This window comes from Bubalus bubalis, chromosome 16 (genome assembly GCF_019923935.1).
Source record: "Bubalus bubalis isolate 160015118507 breed Murrah chromosome 16, NDDB_SH_1, whole genome shotgun sequence".
NCBI lineage: Eukaryota > Metazoa > Chordata > Mammalia > Artiodactyla > Bovidae > Bubalus > Bubalus bubalis.
Window position 1 is genome coordinate 32928200 of NC_059172.1, and position 22640 is coordinate 32950839.

The window sequence follows — 22640 nt, forward strand, 5'->3', positions numbered from 1 at the left end:
AGGAGACAAAAGTTTATCATAACTGTTAGTTATTCAATCAGAAAATATTTATTAAACTCCTACTGAATGCCAAGTGCTGTTCTGGTCATGGGCTATCATAACAAATCCTCATTTTTAATTTGTGCTTCTCTCATCACTTTCTAAAAAAAGTTGGAAGTTTCCTTTACCTATGTTCATCCATCTGGTTTGCCATAAAGCCTCGACTCTGAGACAGATTTGGTAAAGTCCTTAGAATTGATTAGGGAAAAGCCCCTTTGAGAAAAAATGGAATCATTAGCACCAGCAAGAAGCTCTGGGTTGATATGGTTTTCTTGGTATAGATTTCAAGTCTATTCCCTGTCTTCTCCTTTTCCTAATCTCCCCACTACTCTTCCACTTTTATTTTTGGTGATTGTTGCCTGGTGACTGTGGTTGGGCATAATAGTAACTGGAAGACTCCTTTTGGCAGTGGCTTCTGATTTTTTTTTTTTAAGCAACAATTTTATGAGGGAGATAAGTAATTCCTATCAACCTTGATGCCGGGGTGGTGGTGCTGGTGGTGAAAAGCAGACATCAGTGATGAACAAACAGTTCCTGTGCCCAGAACTGCAACCTGTGACGTTTAATGTCATAGTTAAAGGTACTTGCCTCTGTACTCCTGATTCTCTTCCTGCTGGGAAGTGCAGTTAGCAGACTGTTTCATCAGGTTCTGTTTCTGTGGTTGTTCTCAAAGCCAACTGTAAATAAGGCCTCCTGTCTTCCTTAAGGTTAGAGTAAAGGTCTGTATATTTGAGTGTATGTCATGCCAGTGAGCCTGGCTCAACCACCGCTCTGATGTACTGATGCTTCTCATTCAAGCAGAGGCTTTACTTAGCTTTGGCCATAGACCTGTGAATGGAAGCATAAGCCATATCTTGATAACCCCTCTTCCCTGCTATGGACATTAGGCTGGGATTGGTCAACAGAAGCTTAAACATCTGGTCAGTTCAGTCCTTTGGGGTGGTTGGTGTTTTATAGACAACCCATCAAGATTGATTGGCCTCATAACTGAATTAGCCAGATGTGTGGGCATTGTGTGCCCTTTCCTCAGCGTCCCTTCAATGTTGTTAGATGGAAGCAGACATGCGATTAGCATGTTTGAAGATGGTGTGTTTTTAGCTCATGAACAAAAGCTGCTGCCTTCTGCAGAGACTGTGGCTGTGTCCCAGACGTCAGCAGTATAATTATGACTGCTAAATTCAGCCCAGACCCCAGGCTCGGCTGCCTTGGTCTCAGCTGTCTTTGCAGAAGTGGGAGGAGGGGTGCTGAAGCCTGGGGACCCGAGCTCTTATTATAGTCCACTTTGAACTCAGCTTTATCCAGAGTCTCTCCCTCCCTACTGACAATTGCTCCCAGCTGCTTTCTGGTCACAGAACCTCCTGCCACCTCTGAGGATAGTCTGTGCTGGATTATGGGGAGAGTGGGGAATGAGGCTGGCCTCCTGAAAGCCCACAACTTCCAAGAAACTCACCCCTAATGAAAATGAGCTACGGATCCCCCTACTTCCAACACTTACATCACGTGCTATTCATCTGTTGTTGTTCCAATTGCTCAGTCGTGTCCAGCTTTTTGTGACCCCATGAACTGCAGCACGCCAGGCTTCCTTGTCCTTCACTGTCTCCCGGAGCTTGCTGAAACTCATGTCCATTGAGTTGGTGATACCAGCCAACCATCTCGTCCTCTTTTGTTCCCTTCCCCTCCTGCCTTCAAGCTTTCCCAGCATCTGGGTCTTTTCTAATGAGTTGGCTCTTCGCATCAGGTGACCAGAGTTTGGCACTTCAGCATCAGTCCTTCCAATGGCTTTTTAGGATTGATTTCCTTTAGGATTGACTGGTTTGATCTTCTTGCAGTCCAAGGTCCTCTCAAGAGTCTTCTCCAACACCACAGTGAAAGCATCAATTCTTCAGCGCTCAGCCTTCTTTATCCCTCATCTAGAAAACGCTTGCCTTAGGGTTGCCTTGAGCAGAAATTCTTGGCAGGAGTTTTTGCTTTTTGCCCTTTTGCTCACCTAACTCCATATGTGAAATACCTTTGAATGTTCATCTCCATGTTTTTGTACCACCTGTTTTCTAACCAGACCAGCCTACACATTTGCCATAGAACAAATCAGGCATTTTTGTGTTTCTACTAGTTTGTGATGCTTCATATTCTGTAGACCTGTCATACTCAATGAACCAAACCCAGCCCTGTCCCCTGGACTTTCTTCCATATTTCCTAGTTGGTAAATGGCATCATCAGTACCTGTCACCCAAACAAGAAAGGATTTTAAAGTGTCTGATGACTTTGCCCTCACTTTTTACCACACTCATCTTTCTTAGAGTTTTCTCTCAAGTGCATCTTCTCCCCTCTGTCCCCATACTCTGGTTCAGACTTTGTCCCTCTCACCTAGACTGTTGGAAAAGACTTCTTGGTCTCCCTACCTCTAGGCTCCTTTCCAAACCAACCTTTACCCTGCAAAACCCCACTACTGCACTGTTTGGAAACCTGCAGTAATTTCTTATGCTTGTGAGATAACGCTCAGATGTCTAATTCAGCATGCACATCTCTCTGTGGTCCACTGGGAATCTTCTTCCACCCTATCTCCAAGAGCAGCTGGGGATGATTGCTTCAGGATTGGGACCAGTGCTTGATAGGCTAACCAGGGCCCTGTCTGCAGCCAGGTGGGCCTGGGCACACAGGAGCTGTCTCTGCCATAGGCCCACTCAGCTCCTCATTCCCTGAAGGGAGTCTTTCCTGCCTCCAGACCTTTGCTTGCTTACTTTTCTGTCACTGGGATGCCCTTTCCCCACTTCTCCACCTATCAAACCCCCACTTAGCCTTCAAGAACCAGCTCATTTATGTCTTTTCTTGTCACTTTTCCTGGTTTGCTCACGTGAAGTGAATCACTTCTCATGCTGTTACCCCACAGCAGTTTTAGGAAGCCTTTTTTTCTTTTCTGGCCATACTGTGCAGCATGTGAGATCATAGTTCTCCCACCAGTGATGGAACCCATGCCCCCTGCAGTGGAAGTGTGGAACCCTAACCACTGGACCACGAGGAAATTCCCTGGGAAGCTATTTTATTGTTTTAAAGGTTACAACCGAAGTTTCAAAAAACAGAGCTTAGCATGCGTCTCCTCTTATTCTCTCTTCCCTCTGTTCCTCTGATTCTGCTGCCAGTAGAGCCCTAACTAGGTCTCTAACCTATGGAAGGCCACTCAGTCTCCCTTCTGTCTACTAAAGAGAAAGGGGGGCTGGCCCCCTGCTCAACACCTCCATCTCTGCACATATACCATTAGTGAGACACTTTAAAGGAAGGGGTACTTAATAATAATTGTAGTAAAAATAACAATAGCTGTCATTTATTGAGTTCTTACTTTGTACCAAGCTCTGAACTAAGGCTTTATCTCTTTCAATACTTAAAATATCTTTGCAAGTTTAACACTCTTATTACCTATGTTTTCCATATGCATGCACAGAGGCATTAGGCTGTTAAGTAACTTTTTGTTTATTCCATATTCCATATTCCACCACTAGTAAGTGGCAGAGCCACTGTGGAATCTGTGATTTTGATCTCAAGAGCAGAACTCCATTTGTGTTCCTCGACCTTATACAGGATTCAGCATGAAATAGGTGCTCTGGAATGTTGGTTGGTTGATCACATGAGTGAATGAATCAGTGTTCTTCCCATTGAGCTTGTCTTCAGGCTTCAGAGAGACTGGCTGAGCATCTGTAGCTTATGCCAAGAAGTATGGATTTTGTTTCATCTCCTAATGCCCAGCTGTACACAGACATGTTCCCTCCCACTCAGTAACAAACTGCCTGGAACTCTTTCCCGGCTCATATTTACAAGAGAATGTGATAAATTCGGTATTGATCCCTCCTGTTCCACTGTAAATTTTGCAAAAGATGATTAAATAGAGCAATAGAGTCTGCAGGCATTGTGGCTCAATATGTTGTGGAGTGGCGTATCGACCTCCTCCATCCAAAGGCAGCCAGCGCCTAGCCCTGCTGCCCCAGACCAGTAATTAAAATCCTGGGAGACTGGGATTTAAAATCCAATCATATCCCTGAATCAAGCCTTCTAGCCTCCCCATGTGACGAGTGCAATAAGGTAACGGCAGAAGCATGTTTATGTCTGTGCTGAAGCAGTCCCCATAGGGTGGGTAAGAAATGGAGAGTTGGGTAGGCCTCTGACTAAATCACTTCACCCTGACACCACAGCCACTTGTAAGACAGTCTGTAGGCACATAAACAGTCCCAGCCAAAAACCAAATTTTGGGCTTCCCAGGTGGCGCTAGTGCTGAAGAACCTGCCTGCTAGTGCAGGAGACATGAGAGACATGGTTTCCATCCCTGTGTCGGAAAGATCCCCTGGAGGAGGGCATGCCAACCCACTCCACTCCAGTATTCTTGCCTGGAGAATCCCATGGACAGAGGGGCCAGGCAGGCTATACAGAGTCAGACATGTGAAGTGACTTATTTGGGGCTCTTGAGAGCAAGGCATCGGGCACAAAAATTCACAGACTGTGCTTCAGTGTATACTTCTGTTTCCACAGCCAATAGTAGGTTTACAGAAGTGATTTGACCTTGATAAAACCATGGCCTTTGGTAACCAAACGTGTTTGAATTTCCACAGAAACTCTTGGATTTAACCTAAGCTAAAGCCAGCCTCCCCTATGCTGAGGCCTGTAATCACAACACAAGTTACTGTTGAAATAAACTTGTCCATCTGCTCTCAACAGTACCAGGAACTCCCTGAGGGCAAGGACAGGGTCATCTTATTCACTTTTGTGTCCCCAGCACCTGGCACTGAGCCAGACACATAGAGCGCTCTCCAGAAGTATCTCTGAATGAATGCAAAAACACAAATTAACACTCTTGATAAAACCTCTGTAAACAGATGTGTAAATAGTAGACCTGCCACACAGTCGTCCATTCAGTGCTTGAACACTTCCAGTGCGGGGGGAATCGCATTTGTTCCTAAGGTTGCTCACATTCTATCTTTGGATTTTCTGATGCTTAGCAGTTTCAAATATTGAGCCAAAATTTGCTTGCAAGGGTCTTAAAGTTTTACTGTTGGGTCCATGTAGAATAAATCTAGTCCCTGTTGCACATGATGGCCCTTCAAATACCTGAAAATGCAGGCATGTTCTCCTGAGCTATCTTTCCTCTAGCCTAAACCTCCAGTTCCTAAAACCACGTTTTTCCACGTGGCTTCTAAACCATTTCCTATCTCAGTCCCTCTTCCAGAACAATCTCTACTTTGTCATCCCAAATCCATGACTTCCCATTTATTGTCATTCATTTTCATCTCGTTTGTTTTAACTCTTAATGTCCATCTTCTACATGTATTTGGACCTCTTCACACGCCAATCTGAAGTCTAGATAGATTTGGTGACTTGGCCATCCCCATATCAGGGGTGAACATACTGAACCAGGACCAAGCCTTTTTGCTGCCGTTGGAAACTTTCTTCTGTGACCTCTGATCTGTCCGTTGCTCCACCCTGCCCCGTGGGTCTGGTTAGTCCACTGTCACTTACGAACCCTCCACACTGAATGGCACTCGGCCCACATTTCTCCATTGTGTGCTCAGGATTGTCCTGAGACACCCCAGGATATGTCTCCCTTGTAATGGGGGAGGGGATTCATCATCCTTTTCTCCTTGTCCCCCTGACACCATACTATATTGTCATTGTTCCTGTCCCTATCTGTCGCCTACCAATCTGGGTTCTCCCTCTGGACAAGAACCAGTCAGATTCCGCTGTGTGTGGCCATTCCTGCCTCAAAGTCAGTAATCAGTGATTAATGAGGGCTGGATCCAGCCAGGAGGCAAAAGCTCTCTGTTCCATGAACTTCAGAAATCCACCTCCCTGAAGACAAGGGATCCACCAGACTGTGTGTCAGAGGGTTCAGACTTCCAAATGACCTGGGGACCAGCTAATGTGGATCATCATTCACCCTGGAGAGGGGCGTCCTGACTGGGAAGAAAAGAGTTCCATTTTGTACCCTTTCAACAAAACTGTCTACCCCAAACCTGCCTCTGGAAACACCCACAAAACTTGGCTTTGGAGCATCTGAGCATGTTGGTAGGGAAGAGGAAAGATGATTTGTCCCTCTTTTTGAGTCATCGGACCTTTGGAAAGGAGCACAATGTGGTGGAAAAACCAGATGGCTTCTTTTAAAAACAGAAATCAACATTTTATTATGTAAAATTTCAAACATATATTTCTCTCAAAAAGCGAATAGTATAATAAGTCCCAGATTTACTGTTTTTCTGCTGAATGACCGTGGGCAAATTATTTTAGCTGTCTAAGCCTCTATTTTCTTAGGAGTCTTTGTATAGTGAATAACTGCATATAAAGGCCTTAACACCCAACACATGTTAGCTTGTCTTTCACCTTGCTCTTCTATCAGACTCAGTTAAATCATTTGTAAAATGGAAAAAATAATACCTCTCCTGCTTTCTTCATCAAATTCTTGTGTGTTAGACGCTCAGTTGTGTCCGACTCTTTGCAACCCCATGGACTATAGCCCTGCTAGGCTCCTCTCTCCATGGGATTTTTCAGGCAAGAACACTGGAGTGGGTTGCCATTTCCTTTTCCAGGGATCTTCCTGACCAGGGATCAAACGTGAGTTTCCTGCATTGCAGGCAGATTCTTTACCATCTGAGCCACCAGGAAAGCCATATCAAATTCTTGTTAAGAATTAAATAGGAGGAAGTAGTCAGCACTGTGTATGGCATGTAGTCAGTGCTTAGTAAAAGTTCTTGGTTACCTGGGAGGCATATCTTCAGGTGCGCATGTACGTATGTATACAGATTCTGTTGGAAATGGTTAGTGTGGTCTAAGGGAAAAGTTCAGGAGCCACAGCTCTATTCCCAGTACCGCTGTGCTTCCTGCAGTATCCTGGACAGGGCTCCTCTGTCTTACCTTCAACCCCTGGAAACACACGGAGAATCAGTGCATCTCTGACCTGAGGAGCTACACACAGACTAGCTGGGAAGACTAGACAGGTGGACTCCTAGAAACGGGAGGAGTGGGAGGATAATAGGAGCCCATGGATGATAAGCACTGAGAGTTGGAGGGGTGGAGAGGCTCCCCGGAGAAGGGGCCCTGAAGAAGGGGTAGGGTCTGGATAGTCAGGGAGACGAGGGACCAGGGTACTAGGCCTGAGGATTTGCCCCAACAGTAGTGTGGAGGTGAGTGAAGGTGAGTATGGAGACGGGGCAGGCGCATGGCTTCTCCCGTGTGGCCACCCCGTCTCAGAATGCGTCCTTGATGGGGAGCTCGCAGCCAAAGAGAATGAATCACTCCACACTGATACCTCTGATCATGGGGGAAATTTCCCTTATTCAATAGTAACTTCTAATTGGAGATAGTAAACAGACTGTTGAAATAGTAAAAATTAGGATGAAGGTGCTAAAGGAGTCAGCAGTAAAAATGGGACTTCCCTGGTGGTCCAGTGGTTGAGACTGTGCTTCCTCGGTTGGGGATCCACAAACTGAGTGGTGTGGTTCAAAAAAAACATGGAAATATTTGGAAGAATGAATGTATAAGTTATTACAAACATTGTACAGTTTGTACAGTCTTTTTTCCCCCCAGCTTTTTATCTTTTTACACTTTTTACACATCTTATTTTAGTCCAAATAGAACCCCTTGAGGTAGGCAGGGCTGTGATCATGACCACCAGAGAAGTGAAGCAAGACCCTAGTCACAACCAGGGAGCAGTAACCCCCATCCGTGCTGGCTTCCAGGCTGTGTACTCTTCAGGGACAGGGAGGTAGCTGCAGGTGGAGAAAGGGGCGAGTCATGAAAACCAGGTGTGGTAGATCCGGATCCCTCAAAGGCCAGGATGGCCAACAGGACTGCAGGGGTGGGAAGGAGTAGGGGAGCCTGTCAATATTATTGATAATATAGGCTCACACATTTGTATAGGGCAGTTACTGGGTTTGGTTTTTTTGGTTTTGTTTTTTTTAAGCTCTCTTCTTTGCATTTTGCATCATTGTCTTGTCTTTGATATTCACAGAGGTAGCAGAAAGTCAGAACAGAGTGGTGTCAAGGGAGGAGGGAATAACATGCCTTTTTGCCTCTGCCACCCCAGACTTGCTGTCAGCCCCTTGCTGTCAGGAGACCTGAATCCCATCTCTCACTCTGGTTCCACACTCTCCCCAGGAAGGGCAAGTGGGCCTCTCTCTGCAACCACTTCCTCCCCACTTCCCACCACAGAGATAGATAGAGGGTGTTGAGGCTTGACCTGACCTGCCACCCAGACGAAGAGGTTTAGAACTAGCAAAGAGACTGAGGACTTTTGTCCACGGGGATAAGGAACATGGTCACATACTTCACTTGCTATGAGAAGGGCCTTTCTGGGGCAGGAAGAATGGCCATGTTGTGTGTGGCTCTGGAAGATAACACCTAGAAAGAAGTCCATTCATTTGGTAAATCTTACTGGACATGTGTTCTGTGCTGGCCCCTGTGCTAGGTATTCAGGATATAGCAGTGGATCAGCCATGGACCCTGACTTCTGAGAGTTCTCAGTCCTGTATGGAGACAGACTGTTATAACATGGTGATCAATGTAGTAAGAAAGAAGCAGAAAGGCTCATGGAGCACAAAGGATCGCACCAAATCTGGGGTGAGAGGGAAATAAGGAAGGTTTCTTGGAGAAGAAGCCTGAACTGAGTCTTAAAAGATGAATGGGTATTTATAGGAAGTCCAAGGTGAGAGTGGGGTTAGAGAGAGAGGTTGGGGCTCATGCAAAAAGAATCTGCCCTCAGTTTAGTGTGGGAAACCCCTTGGCAGGCCATGAGCTTGGAATGGGGCTCTGGCCATGCTTGAGGAAATCAGGGTGACTCACCTGTTCCGAATGTAGTCGAGGTGGGTCTCTTCTTAGGGAATTGGAAGAACTCACCATTAAGGTCTCTTTTGCCTCAGAAAGCCCTTAAGGCTGTCAGACCTAAGGCAGGTGCTGTACCAAAGAAGAGTAGCAGGCTCCCTGGGCCCCCGTGGGCCAGGCCCTCTCTCCCATCAACACCAGCTCCACTTCCTTACCCTGCCCTGGGTGTTGAGACCCCAGCCTGTCACTGGCACCAGCCAGGACCTGTCCGTGACCATCCACCCCCATCCTACTTTCCTGGCCCAAGCCCTATTGACAGATCCCCCAGAATCTGAAGGAATTCAAGACAAATGGTTAAGAGGATGGAGTTAATAAAATTTGAAAAATTGAGGCCTGTCACTCCACTAAACTTTTTTCAATACCACTGACAGAAACATATTTCCCCAATGAGTGACCTTCCACAGCTGTAGCAGGCAGGCGCAGCCGCAGCAGTGTTGCCGGGAAGCCAGTCTGCTATTTATCAAATATTATAAGCTGAGACACACTAATCTGAAGCAGGGGAGGAGTCCTGCACTATACTGCCTGGGGTGCTCCAGGTGTTGGCCCCAGCCCCAGACAGCCAGTGGGAGGTGACGGATGGCCTGCGATTAGCTCTCCCCACCTCCGCCCAGCCCTCTGACTTACTCCCAGGAGCCTGACCCTCTAGACCAGCTGCTTGGCCCTGAGGGGCCCTGGGTGGGAGGCATGGTGAGGTCAGGCCAGGGCATGGGCCATCCTGATGCCCCTGGAGAGGACAGCCGGGTGAGGCCCAATGTGGTTATTTATTGGAGTGTAATGGTTTGTGGCCGTTGGTCGTGGAGGTGAAATCGATCAGTTGTAGAAGTCAGGTTCTATCAATTATTACAGCAATTAGTCAAGTCAGAACATCAGAGCAAGGGTTCGGGGGCTGAGGGACTAATATTAGGTGGACGTTACCCATGGCGCCCCAGCCTCAGCTTTCCTAAACTGGGAGCAGACGTGCTGACCCAAGGCTCCAGAACCTTGGGGAGCCTGGCTGGCTTCCCGCCTCAGGGTGGCTGGGGTGAACCTGGGTGAGAGCTCTTGGGCTGGAGACAGACCGAGCACAGCTTTAAACGGCGTCCCTGTGCTGGCTGGCCCAATGCAGAAATGTCCTACCTGTCCCATCCCATCCTTTATGAGAAGTGACACAACTCCTACTAGAAATTACTCAGTGGCCAATGTTTATGGCACACATTTTTCATTCTGTAAGCAAATATAGATCACTGACAGCACTTGTTTGAAGCAGCTAATCTCACCCTCTGTTCTTTCTTCCACTGTCTTCCTCTCTCACCTCTCTTCCTCTCCCCCTCCCCTTCTCTCTCCTATTTTTTCCTCTCTTACCCAGTTCTCTTCTTCTCTTTGCTCTTCTTTTCTTTCCCTTCCAGAGGTCTCTCCCACACCCCCTGCCACTCTAGCCTGTATTCAGTGACAGAGCTCCCCTTGAGGCTGCCTCAGAGAGGAGAGGCCTTTCCACTGAGTGATTGTAGCTCTCTTCCAGCCCTAGCTGTGGTCCAGGAGCTTTGAGGAAAGGGATGATGCTGTCTGCCCCGCCTCTCAAGCCTTCGGTGCTGAGCGCCAGACAGAACAGGGCTGGCTGGGAAAACTGGGTCAGGTGAACAAGCCCCTTAGCACTGTGGTCTTCTTGCACCTCTCTCTACAGGTCTGCTGTCCCTCCTTCTGCACACTGATCACTCTCGGCCTGAGTCGTTGTTGCATGGATTGTCTCTTGTCCCTTTTAGCTTCTGGAGAGCTGGAACTGTGCCTAAACTCTAGATAGCACCTAATCTAAAAGATGGGACCAGGAGCCTGCGGAAGAGACAGAGAAGGAATGGTCTCAGGGGTGTGAGGAAAACCTGAAAAGTGGTTTATATAACTCAAAGGAGAGAGTGGCCAAGGTATTGGTTGCTGCAGAGTGATCAAGAAATATTAAAAAAAAAACAACTATTCATTGGCTTTGGCAGTCTCCCATCTCCCTATGTACAGGGCCCTGATACACAGTGCCCAGTAAGCAAGCACCAACAGAATTGAAAGAAAGAATAAGGCTCCAACTGAGCTTTGAGGACTTGCCTACTAGTTAGGAAGACACTCTTCTCATTAGGGAGGCTGCATTTTATCCTATAAGCAGTGAAAACCATGGAATGATTTTTCACCAGGGGTGTATTGTGGCTGCCCTAGTTGGAGTGTGAAGAATTGTAGTTAAGAAAACCTGGAGTAGATTTGACTCCTGGGCCAAGCAAATCACCAGTTTTGTGACCTTGGGCTCGTTATCTCCCTTGAGTTTCCACATCTATAGCACGGGAATTTTAATTTCCACCCCTCAGGATGGTTGATAATATATATAAAATACAGAGTACATAGTAAACACTAGTGGCTATTATTTTTATCATCACCACTTCTAGATACATACTCAAGAGACATAGAAAAATACATCCACTCAAACAGACTTGTACACAAATATTCATAGCATATTCATAATAGCCAAAAGGGGAAAACAATTCAAATGCTTATGAGCTTGATGAATAACAAAATGAGGTATGTCCACAGGATGCACTATTATTCAGCCATAAAAGAATGAAGTACATGCTATATTCCTACATTCATGTTGTGGCATGAATGACATGTGCTACATCATGGATGAACCTTGAAAACATGGTAAATTAAGCCAGATGCAAAAGACCACACCATTTATGTGAAATGTCAAGCGTAGGCAAATATAGGGACAGAAAGCAGACTAATGGTTTCTGGGGTTGGGGGAAGTGGCAAATGTCTCTGATGATGGTGATGGGGTTTCTTTTCAAGATGATTAAAATGATCTGGAATTAGATACTGGTGAGGCTTACATGATGATGGAAGTGTATTTAAAACTACTGAATTGTGTACCTTGAAAGGTATGTGAATTGTGATTAAAAATTATCTAAATATTTTATTTTGTACTAGCTTCCTATTAGAAAATAGAATCACGTAAAAAAATATTAATTTTTCTTACTGATAATAAGCTTCCTTGGTCTGGGTCGTGCTTCACGTTCTCTGCTCCTTTCCCCTCCTCCTCCCATGCTTCTTCCTCTGCTGCCGCGGCAGACAGCCATGTGTAAATGCTTAATAAATGACTATCATTGTTGATGAGTTTATAGTCCTTAAAGAAGCAGAGAGTTTCAATAGGAATGGTTTTATATTGTGATATGAATGCTGCCTCAGCCTGTGATTGAGAAACACTGATTTTTACTGTCCATCAGCAGTGACTGAATATCCCCTCTGAGCCAGGCCTCATGGTGACGCAGCCTTTCCTGTGTGTTTAGTGTCCCTGGCCAACTTACTACATCCTCATGGCAGGGACTGTGTCTTAACCCTTCTTGAAGTTTAGACAACGCACTTCCTTAGCAATAAAGATCAAGGAGTATTTGTTTGTTTGTTACTTTAATGTTCCATTTAACACATAGTTCTTGAGAGGGGTGCTTTGGGCCAGGACCAGATCTGATTCTTCCATGTCCTGAGTCCCAGCTCATTCAGGGTTGGACAGATTTAATGGAATGGTCAGTTTTCGAAGAGGAGAGTGAGGTGCCCAGATCTGGGCTTTGGGGAGGAGATTCTGACAGTGTGGGGGTTAAAGTAGCTTATCTTCCATGACTGTCAAGGCTCTACACCAAGCAGACACTTTACACAGGCTCATCAGCTGCTGGCACTTATAAGTGAGAGAAGGTAGATGCATGGCTCCAAGCAAGGCTCTTCTTTTTGTTATACTTCAAGTTCTTTGTCTTCGAATCATGGGAACCAATGACTGGAGGAGATGCCTGCCTGAGTGCACACGCAGCAACAAGTAGCACAGGTGAGGGCTGGCACAGTGGGGTTGCTGATGATGGCCAGAGCTCAGCTGACTCTAGCAGGCAGGAAGTGAGCAGGGAAAAGAGAGCATTAAGCAGAGGTAGAGGCAGAGAGCAGAAAGAAGGGACCTTGTCATTACCTGGGATACTCTGTGCTTTAGATTTCTATATGATTTTTGTGAATGAATATTCATCTGTATACAAACAAATTTGATAATGCAGACATTTTAATGAAGAATGCATTGGAGTTGGGGTGTATTAATCTGTATGTGTATTGGTATATTTGTTAGCATGTTCAGCTGTGTATATTTTTGTGGGCACAGCACACCTATGTGTGTGTATAGCACATCTGTATGTGTGGCACCTCTCTGTGGGTAGTGAGTTTTTGCATGTATGCATGCACATGTAGGAGCCTTAATACCCTTACTTCTGTGTCAGAGAGGACCGAGAGCTCCTCTCTCAGAGTAACTTGACATGTGTTTCAATCTCTTAGGTTTTATTGCTCCATATTTCTGTTAGCGTTCCTTACACTGAAGTCAAGGCCTATGCCACCTCCCAGGGAAGGCTGAGGGTCCACTGATCCCTCACAGAGGCTCTGTTTCTCCTTCTCCTCCTGTCAGGAGCCAATCCCTTGCAGAGGAATGAAATGGGACACACACCCTTGGATTATGCTCGAGAAGGGGAGGTGATGAAGCTTTTAAGGACTTCTGAGACCAAGGTAAGTCTCAAAGAAAGGAGAAGGCCTGTGGGTACTCCATGCTTCATTTCATCTTTCACTCATTAAATTATATCAGACTCTACACCAAAGGCCACTTCTCCTTAGAGGATTATTGTCTATTTAAATACAAATCCAGCCTCTACTTATCAAGAATCGGAGGCATCCCCTTTCCTGACCAAGAAGCAGCCTGGGCCACTTCTGGCTTCTGAGGACTAACTTTTAAATTCAGTTTCTGAGGTAGTGAGCCTTCCAGCTCCTTCCATGAAGGAGAGGGGATAGCAGGACAAAATCTTCACTTCATGTATAGAACAGTCTTATGGACTCTCTGAGAGAGGGAGAGGGTGGGAAGATTTGGGAGAATGGCATTGAAACATGTAAAATATGTATGAAACGAGTTGCCAGTCCAGGTTCGATGCACGATACTGGATGCTTGGGGCTGGTGCACTGGGACGACCCAGAGGGATGGAATGGGGAGGGAGGAGGGAGAAGGGTTCAGGATGGGGAACACATGTATACCTGTGGTGGATTCATTTTGATATTTGGCAAAACTAATACAATTATGTAAAGTTTAAAAAAAAAAAAAAAAAATCTTCGCTTCAGTACTATTTCCTCAGGTCTCATGCACTCTGCAGCCTCATCAAGTAACTCTTTTCCATCATCTCTCCTTCTAGAACTTTTCCCTGACCCCTTCCCTCCATATACACTCCAGAGATCCTTATGTAGAGTATGAGGCAAAACAGTCTTCATCCTAATTTGATTTTCTCATCCAGACTTTTGAACCGTCTAAAAACAGGCTGCCTTCTGTTCCTCTCAGCCACCCAGCTATAACTTAGAAAGTACTTGGCAGAATCTAAGAACTAGAATCACAAATGTCAGAGCTGGGACCTGAGAAACCACCAAGTCCAGTAGATGGGAAATCTTATCAAAGTAAAATAAATAAGTCAGAGGAAAATAGAGCTGTTCTGGTTGAAGGAGAGCCTATCCTTTCCCCCTGGGTAGCCTCCATGGAGGCTGTGCTGTGGGGCACACATTTTAAATCTGAAACCTCGATCAAATGATTTCTTTTCTTCCTGGGGAAACTGGAGCCCAGGGGTGTGTTGTGACTTGCCTTTGGTCCCAGAGCAAGTTAACATCAAAACTGTTACTAAGATCACGTGGTAGGTTCACTGGCAGGACAGGAACTGGAAGGCTTGGTTTCTGACTGTCAGTGTTGGGCTTTTTCCAGCTTTGTGGAATCTCTCTCTGGCAAATTGGCTGCAGTACTTTGAGATGATTAAGAGTGGCAGGTCCCACCTAGTGGCAGATACTCTGTGTGTCTTGAGTAAGAGCACTTAGGTTAGGTCACCTGACTGAGCACTCAGCTGGGGTTGTGATCCCCTCACTGACTGACTGACCTCGGGCAAGGGCTTCTGCTCCTGAAGCTCAGTTTATCTCTGTGAAATGAAAACACGGTGACTGAATGGTTTCTGTGGTTCCATTCAATACACCGCTGGTCTGTGTAGCGTCAGGATAAACTAGGTCATGCTGTTGTAACAACCCAAAATTTCAGTGGCTTAAAACAACAAAGATTCATTTTTACCTCGTGCTACACGTCCATCATCCATCATGGGTCAGCAAAGGCGGGCTCTGCTCATCTGTGATGCTGAGGGACCTGACTGGCAGAGCAGCCGCCCTCTGGAAGAGAGTACCCTGGAGGGCATCCCACCGGCAGCTACATGCTCAGCCTGGAAGTAGGACCCTTTACTTCCACTTACAACTTATTGGACACAGCTAATCCCATGTTCCTGCCCTAGAGTTGGGTCTGCTTCCCCTATTCTCTAAGGAAATCCCTGAGCACTGTTCCACGTCACCTCAGGGACTGCATCCCTGTCATTATCTCCCCTTTGAGGCCAAGCCACTGTCCCCTGAGAGCCAGCGCTGCCCTTGGCCAAAATTACTCCTGTTTTGTCAGGTCGTGTGACATAGGGCCAGCACTGGTCTGGTCACGTAAAGCAGGAGAACAGACCTCTTCATATCAGCAGGGATGGAAGGGTTAGGGCTGCTGAGGGACCCTAATGAAATTTGGCTGCCCAGGAAATGTCTTGATGTCAGCCATATCAATACAAAGTCAGTGTCCCAAATGAGTAAGTGGCAGTTGCTGCCTCTGTGCCAGTCAGATCCTTCTAGACCACAGAGGGCTACCTTCTGAGTAGACTGAGCTCTCAGAATCTGTGCAGAGGTGGGCAGCAGGGAGGCAAGCAGAACTGTGCCATGAGAAAAGGCTGAAGGCAGTGGGGCATCTGGCCAGGAAAGGAGAGATGGCACATGGGCACAGAGACGGCTGTGAGGAGGAGGGGAGAGAGGAAATGGATTCAGTGCCAGGGCTAGGACAGAGCCAGGCTTAATGGGTGGCTGCTGCCAGAAGGAGCCCCCTCACAGAGGTGTGAGCCAGGGCAGGGGCTGCCTTTTGAGGCTAGAAGACCACTCAGAGCCAGCCAGGGGTTTTGTCACCTCTCAACATGAAGACTGTTTCTCTGTCATCACCTCTCTGCATTTGATCCCTTTACACAGGCTGGATTTCCTCTTCTGTAATGTTCAGCTGTCTGCTGAGCACCTCCACCTGATTGCTCTGGGGTCCCCTCAGATTCTACCCACGTGAACCACCCTCAGCTCTCCCTGGACATCAGCAGCATTGTCTTCCTCTCAGTTGCTCAGCATCTCCATGGTCTCCCATTCTTTCTGCTCTGCTCTTTTTCTCCAAGCTGCAAAAAAAACTACCTCTTCAAAATTGTGAGGAAGAGTTTCAGGGGGGAAACATTGCTTTAGATTGGGTTATGTCACCCTCTGCCAGGAAGTAAGCATCAGCTGCTCAGCTCTTGAGTTCAGGCCCTAAGTCAGTGACATAATAATTCAGGCCTGGAGGGTGCTGAGGCTGCAGCCTCAGACCTCATGTCCTGGCTCTTTGTCTAGACACGGATTACCACCACTCTGATCTTATCTTCCTCCCCTTCTGTCCATCCGGCATCTCCCTGCCATCTAGCTCAGCCTCTTCCGCCTTTACTTGCCTCTCTATAGTCAAATATGTACTCTTTATAGAAAATTTGTAATTATAAAAGTCATCTTTCCCATTATGGAAAATCTGGACAGTATAAAATGAAGATAATTAAATAAGTCAGTGCATATTTATAGATGACATCTGTATGCCAGGTTCTGGGCTAGGTGGGAAGAAGATATCTGGGTGAACCCCTCAAGGAGCTCACAGTCTGGTGAGGAAACAGACAAGTAAAGTGTGACACCACTGAGTCATCAGTCCCCGGGAAGCCCAGGGACTGTGGCAACCCATGGTGGCTTCTAATCCTGCCTAGGAGATCAAGGAAGGCTTCCTGAAAGAGATGTCAACTGAACTGACTCTCACTTAAAAGCATTTTAGCCCTACTATCTATACATAACTATTATTAATGTTTTTAATTATTTATAGTCATAGTAGGTACCATTTATCAAGTGCATCTAGGCACTCTGCCAGGTCTTGAATATATAATTTTTCTAATGCTGTAACAAAGCTATGAGGTAGCTCTTATTTCCCCCCCTTTTATAGGTGAGAAAACTGAAGGTAAAATAGAACGTGACTTTTGAAAATCAGGCTATTATAAGCAGCTATTGAGATACGAATCAGACCGTTCCTCTTATGATACTACATTTACCTTTTCTGGACATATCTATACATAAGTGGGTTTTTTTTCTTAGCCTGGTTGATAGCCTATTGTATAAACCATGGGTCTCAAACTGGCAGCCACCTTTTATTTTGCCAGTTCAGTGTTTTTTTTAAATGTGAGTGTAGTGCCTTAGAGGTTGTAATGTGGACTCTCCAGCCACAGGTGTCTGTTTCCTATCGTGTTGTGTGCTTACCTGTCAGGCATTTATATTTCCTTCTTGGTCCTGAAGGTATTTGAGTTATGACCCTAGTTCCATGTTTGGAATCTATGTTTTTTCACTTATTATTTCCTGATGGTTTTCCCATTTTAGAATTATCCATAAGCCTAATTTTTAATTTTATTCTGCCTTTTAAAATATGTCACTTATCTAAGAATCTCTGTCACTTTAAGTGGCCTAAATGATTTGTTTCTCATGGCTTATTTGCTTAGTTCTCTCAGCAGTCTCTGTGTATGGAAGCCTCCTAGGCCCCCTAAGAAGATCGAGAGGTGGATGAAGCCCAGCTCCTGTCTCCTGAGCTGGGTATCAGGAGAGGAAGATGGGGAGAGGCAGGCGCTCTTAGCTCCGATACCCACAGGCTCACTTGTGCCTTAGGAGGGGTCCACGCAGAGCTTGTGGGGGTTCTAAGAAAGCATGGATCACCTCCAGGCAGAATAAGCAGGGCAGGCTTCATAGAGAAGGTAACCTGTGATCTCACTTTGAAGGATTTCACAAGCTGAAGGGTTTAATACTTAAAGCTTAGACCATTTTCACATCTTAACTAAGAGACAACAGAGAGGTGGAAATATATCTCTGTGCACATGATGGCAGATAAAACAAAAATATGGGGAGCTATTCCATGATGAATATTCAGCTGAGGGGGACGTGCTGGTGGCAGCCCGCATCTCCACTCCCAGATCCTCACTCCACCGAGACTCACGAGGAATTTATTGCTCATTTTAATCACACCCAGAGAATGAATTGGCAGGAATATTAGGCAGATAGGTCTATCATATATATTTTATTTGCATATCCCAGTGACAGAATCACAAGCACATTTCCTGTCTGTGTATTTTTTCATTTGCTGCAGGGGTAGCTGGGGATGCAGGGCTCCCCTGGGCCCCGCATTCCGGGCTGCACGCCTGGGTGCTCCCACAGATCTGGAGGAAGCCATCAGGAGAGAAGGGGTGAGGTATACAGGAACGTAGAGGGTTATGTTCCGCCTGGCTTAGGATGAAGAGAAACCCCCTTCCCTGCCTCATCGAGCCTGCTCCCTGCTTTGCATCTCATTTCAAGTGCTGGTGTGCTGCATGCCTGGCTCTGTGCTTGACCCAGACAGCACCATCCAACCTTCGTTATAGGTTCTCCATGGGCTAGACAGAGCACTCCATGCTTTATGGGGATACACCTTTGCATTCTTTCTCTTTTAACTTTTAAAAAATCGTTTGTTGAAATATATTTGTATAAGGTACTCATAACTATACAGCTCACTGTTAATTTCACAAACTGAATATACCTAATCAAGAAGTAGACTATTACAGGCATTCATTTGTATCACACTCCCTTCCAGTCACTGTCTGTCCCTCAAGGGTAAGCATTGTCCTGATTTATTTCACTTTTATTTTTACAAAACTTCAAAAATAGTACAGCAAATTCCCATAAACTTCCACCTATATTACTGGTTGTTAACATTTTATCATACTTGCTTTATTATGTAGAGATGAATAATATAAAGATATATAATTTTTCTGAACTATTTGAGAGTTATATATACATGATCCCCTTTTGCCCTAAATACTTGTATGAAGGTCCTAAAAAATAAAGGACATTTTCTATATAACTTCAATACAATTCTCAGAATCAGAGCATTAATATTAACTAATCTACAGATGTTATTCACATCTCACCAGTTGTCCCAATAGTTCTTTTTACAAGGAAAAAAAATTTTGGTTCCAAAGTTGGATTCAGTTGTCATGTCTATTTAGTTTCCTTTAATCTGAAACAGTTCCTCAGTCTTTCTTGACATTCTAACAAGTACAGGCTGGCTATTTTGTAGACTGTCCTCAATTTGGGTTTGTCTAATGTTTCTTTATGATTCAATTCAGGCTGTGCATTTCTGGCAAGAACACCCTCTGGTGTTTATTTTCAATAAATTCATTAGGTATCCCCATGCTAAAAGTAGGAATATGAAATTTGTGTTTTAAATCTCCTTTCCCTAAATAGGCTCTGAACTCCCTAAAGGCAAGAACGGGTCTTCTCTTATCTCTGGGGTGGAAGGTGCAGGCACTGGAGTCAGACTGCAGGAGTTAGTGTTCTGCCTTTATTACTTGCTACCAGTGGGACCCTGCTTTAATTACTTCCTCTCTGGATGATGAGGGAGGAGATCCTCTGACCTCCTTAGGGCTGTGAGGGTAGAACAGCTGGTCCCAAATCAGGCAAGATTCATCAGTTCATACTCAGACTAAGGAGTGGAAGTTTGAGGAGTAACAGGGTATTTACATAGTCTCTGAGTCCCACCCTACAAGACACGTGTTAATTACATAAGAGGAAGATGATGGTGGAGAAACTTGGCACAGCCCACCTTAATCAGATGATCGAAATTAACATCCCCAGTCACAGGTACATCATCATCACGTACCTCCTGATGTGACACGCTGAGGAGCATACAACCCATTTTCTCACCTCAGCCCCTCTTTGCCCCTCTTAACCGTCTCGCCATTCTTGTCTCTGGGGCAACCCAGCTATTTGCAGAGGAGCAACATGATCCAATTAACATGTTAAAAATACTGATCTGGCGGCAAAAGGAGGATCAGGTGGAGGAAAGAATGGACCCTGGGATGCTGACATAGCGGTCACCAAGTCTTCATGGGACTGATGCTGGCACTGTACCCAGCTTTCCTCAATACGGATGTGGACTCTGAGCTAGTTCAGGAGACTTTCAAGTCCCTTAGGTGCCCCTCTCATCCCCCATTCTCCCCTCCTGTCTGCTCGACATTTCCCAGCCTCCTTTGTTGGACCCCCTGTGCTCCTCTTGTCATCACTCCCTCTTCTCAGGACTCTTCCATCATCCCACACCTGCCCCCCGAGTCTCATCTTCTGCCCACTTTGTTGACCTCCCCACCCAGGCCTCTCTGCCTCCCCCAGCTTCAGGACATGGTAGAAGCCCTGACTATGATGTGAGTTGGGGTGGATCCAGGGAGTCAGGAGGGTGGGGCATATCTGAGTCTGTGAGAAGCCAGGGGGCTGTGTGCCCTGACCTCCCTCTAAAGGCAAGCTGCATCTTGGACTCTCTTTTCTTCCCTCTGCCACACTTTTCCTGTTTTTTTCCCAGAGTCTCCTTCTGCCGACCACCCCTGCCCCAGCTCCCCTCTCAGTAAACACATCGCTAGGTTTATTATCAGATTTGTTCCCTGAGTAATGCCCAGCAGCAGGGGTGCTGCCATACCCTTCTCCCTGTAACCCTAACCCACAGAGCTGCTCTGCCCAGCCACCCACCTCCTAACAAGAGCCCAGCTAGGCTTCGCCTCGGCCTCCCAGCCCTTTCCTGTAAATGCACTCAGAGCCAGGAGGGGTGCCATATTAAATCAAGAATGATGAAAACCAGTGACTGCGATTATCCAGCCGAGATGCAGCATAGGGAGCTGGTTGCTGCTGGCTCCAGGTGAGGGCTTCTGAAACTAATTGCATGTGGCTTTTATTAAGAAGATGATCACTCTCCCTCTCCTGCTCTCCTGGTGGCTTCCTTCTAGTGCGTCTCCACCCAGTGTCCTCTGCTTCTGCAGGCTGGGTCACCTACCTTGTCCCCTCCTCTACTGGAACCCTGTCGAAGCAGAGCCTTGACCTCATTCCCTGTAGTCTTCCTCCCCATTGCCTCAGAAGCCAGGAACAACAATAGCCCACATTCATGGACCCTTACCAAGGGCCTTCTCTTTCCTCCCAAAAAAAATACATACAGACCAAGTAGTTTCCTTCCCTAGGTTCTTCCACTGGTTAGCTCTCCACAAGCCTGAACTCATAGCTCACACTATTAAAAAGTCATTCATTCATTCAGCTTTTTTTTTTTTTTAATTTTGGCTGCCTGAGTCTTCATTGCTGCGTGTGAGCTTTCTCTAGTTGCAGCGAGTGGGAGCTACTCTTCATTGCTTGTATGGGCTTCTCACTGTGGTGGCTTCTCTTGTTGGGGTGCACAGGCTTCCCTTGGCATGTGGAATCTTCCCAGACCAGGGATCAAACCCTTGTACCCTGCATTGGCAGGCAGATTCTTAACCACTGGACCACCAGGGAAGTCCTCAACATATTTTTTTAATATAAGCTCTGTGCTAAGCATTTGGGAAAGAGCATGAAGTAGTAACCTCATACGTGGTTTAATCCCATTGTCCTGTACATTTTTATCAAAAAGTCTGGTCCAGTTTCAGAAGTTTCTCTGAAGAGCTGTATATGGCTCCAGGCGTAGAGGGGGTTGTACTCGAATCAGGGTGTGCTCAAATTTAGGCCATAGGTTGACTCTTTCCCAGTACTGTTTAGCGAGCTCCTGAGAAACCTGACGCTCACCCCCATAGAAGTCCAGAACCCTTTCCCATTGCTCAAGAAAATAACAATACTAAGATAACCTAAAATCATGACACTGAAAAAGAGTTGCAAAAGGTAGAAATGTTGCCCTGGAGAAGGCTCAGGGAGGCCATGATGGTGGTACCCAAACCAACAGAGTTGTGGGGAAACTCCTGTTAAGCTTTGCTTGCAGCGAAGAAAAAAGAGGTGTGTTTTGTGAGGCCCCACAAACCAGTGGATGGAAAGCACCTAGAGGAAGAGTTCTCTACCATGTAAGGGAAATTGACAGGGACAGCTGAGACACCCCAGCCAGTGGAGGTGTCCTGAGAACTCAGATGGTGTTGAGACTGCCCAGCAGACTCAGGGTTACTGGGGAGAAGTCTCAGGAGCCACACTGGACTTGACTCCTGGCTTCTGCTTAAGCCAGAGCACTTCTTCCCCTTATCTGTGGGGCTCCATGCAGATTAAATTAGTTCTAGCACCAAAATAAAAACAAAGGCACTGGGTTAGAAAATTAGTTATCGAAATGGAGTAAAGAAGTAGTTAGCAAAGTTTATCAAAGGCCTGCACAGGCCAGATACTGTGTTGGCCACTGAGTCTCTCACACAGCTACTTCTGCATATACATTCACTGTGTGCCAGAGACCTGCCCAGTGCTTCATATGCATCATCTCACTTAATTCTCACCAGCATCCCACAAGGGTCCTGTGAGGTAGGTATGAGTACCATTGCCATGCTAGAGATGAGGAACTGAAATTCAGGGAGTTGAATTAACTCCCCAAGGTGAGCTTACTGTTAAGTAGATTTGTTGTTGTTGTTGTTGTTGTTGTTTAGTCACTAAGTCGTGTCCAGTCTTTTTTGACCCCATGGACTGTAGCCCGCCAGGCTCCTCTGTCCATGGGATTTCCCAGGCAACAACACTGGAGAGGGTTGCCATTCCCTTCTCCAGAGGATCTTCCCGACCCAGGGATCAAACCCATGTCTCCTGCATTGGCA

General features: G+C 46.1%; 1 protein-coding gene across 2 annotated transcripts in view; it reads left to right on the plus strand.

The window, feature by feature from the left end:
- Positions 1–22640, plus strand: part of CLPB (caseinolytic mitochondrial matrix peptidase chaperone subunit B) — a 148696-nt gene that overhangs the window by 94020 nt on the left and 32036 nt on the right. For both annotated transcript variants that reach the window (XM_006064697.3, XM_006064698.3), the window contains one exon: positions 13331–13428. In XM_006064697.3, coding sequence (XP_006064759.3) covers positions 13331–13428 — 98 coding nt within the window. The remainder of the gene's footprint in view (positions 1–13330; positions 13429–22640) is intronic.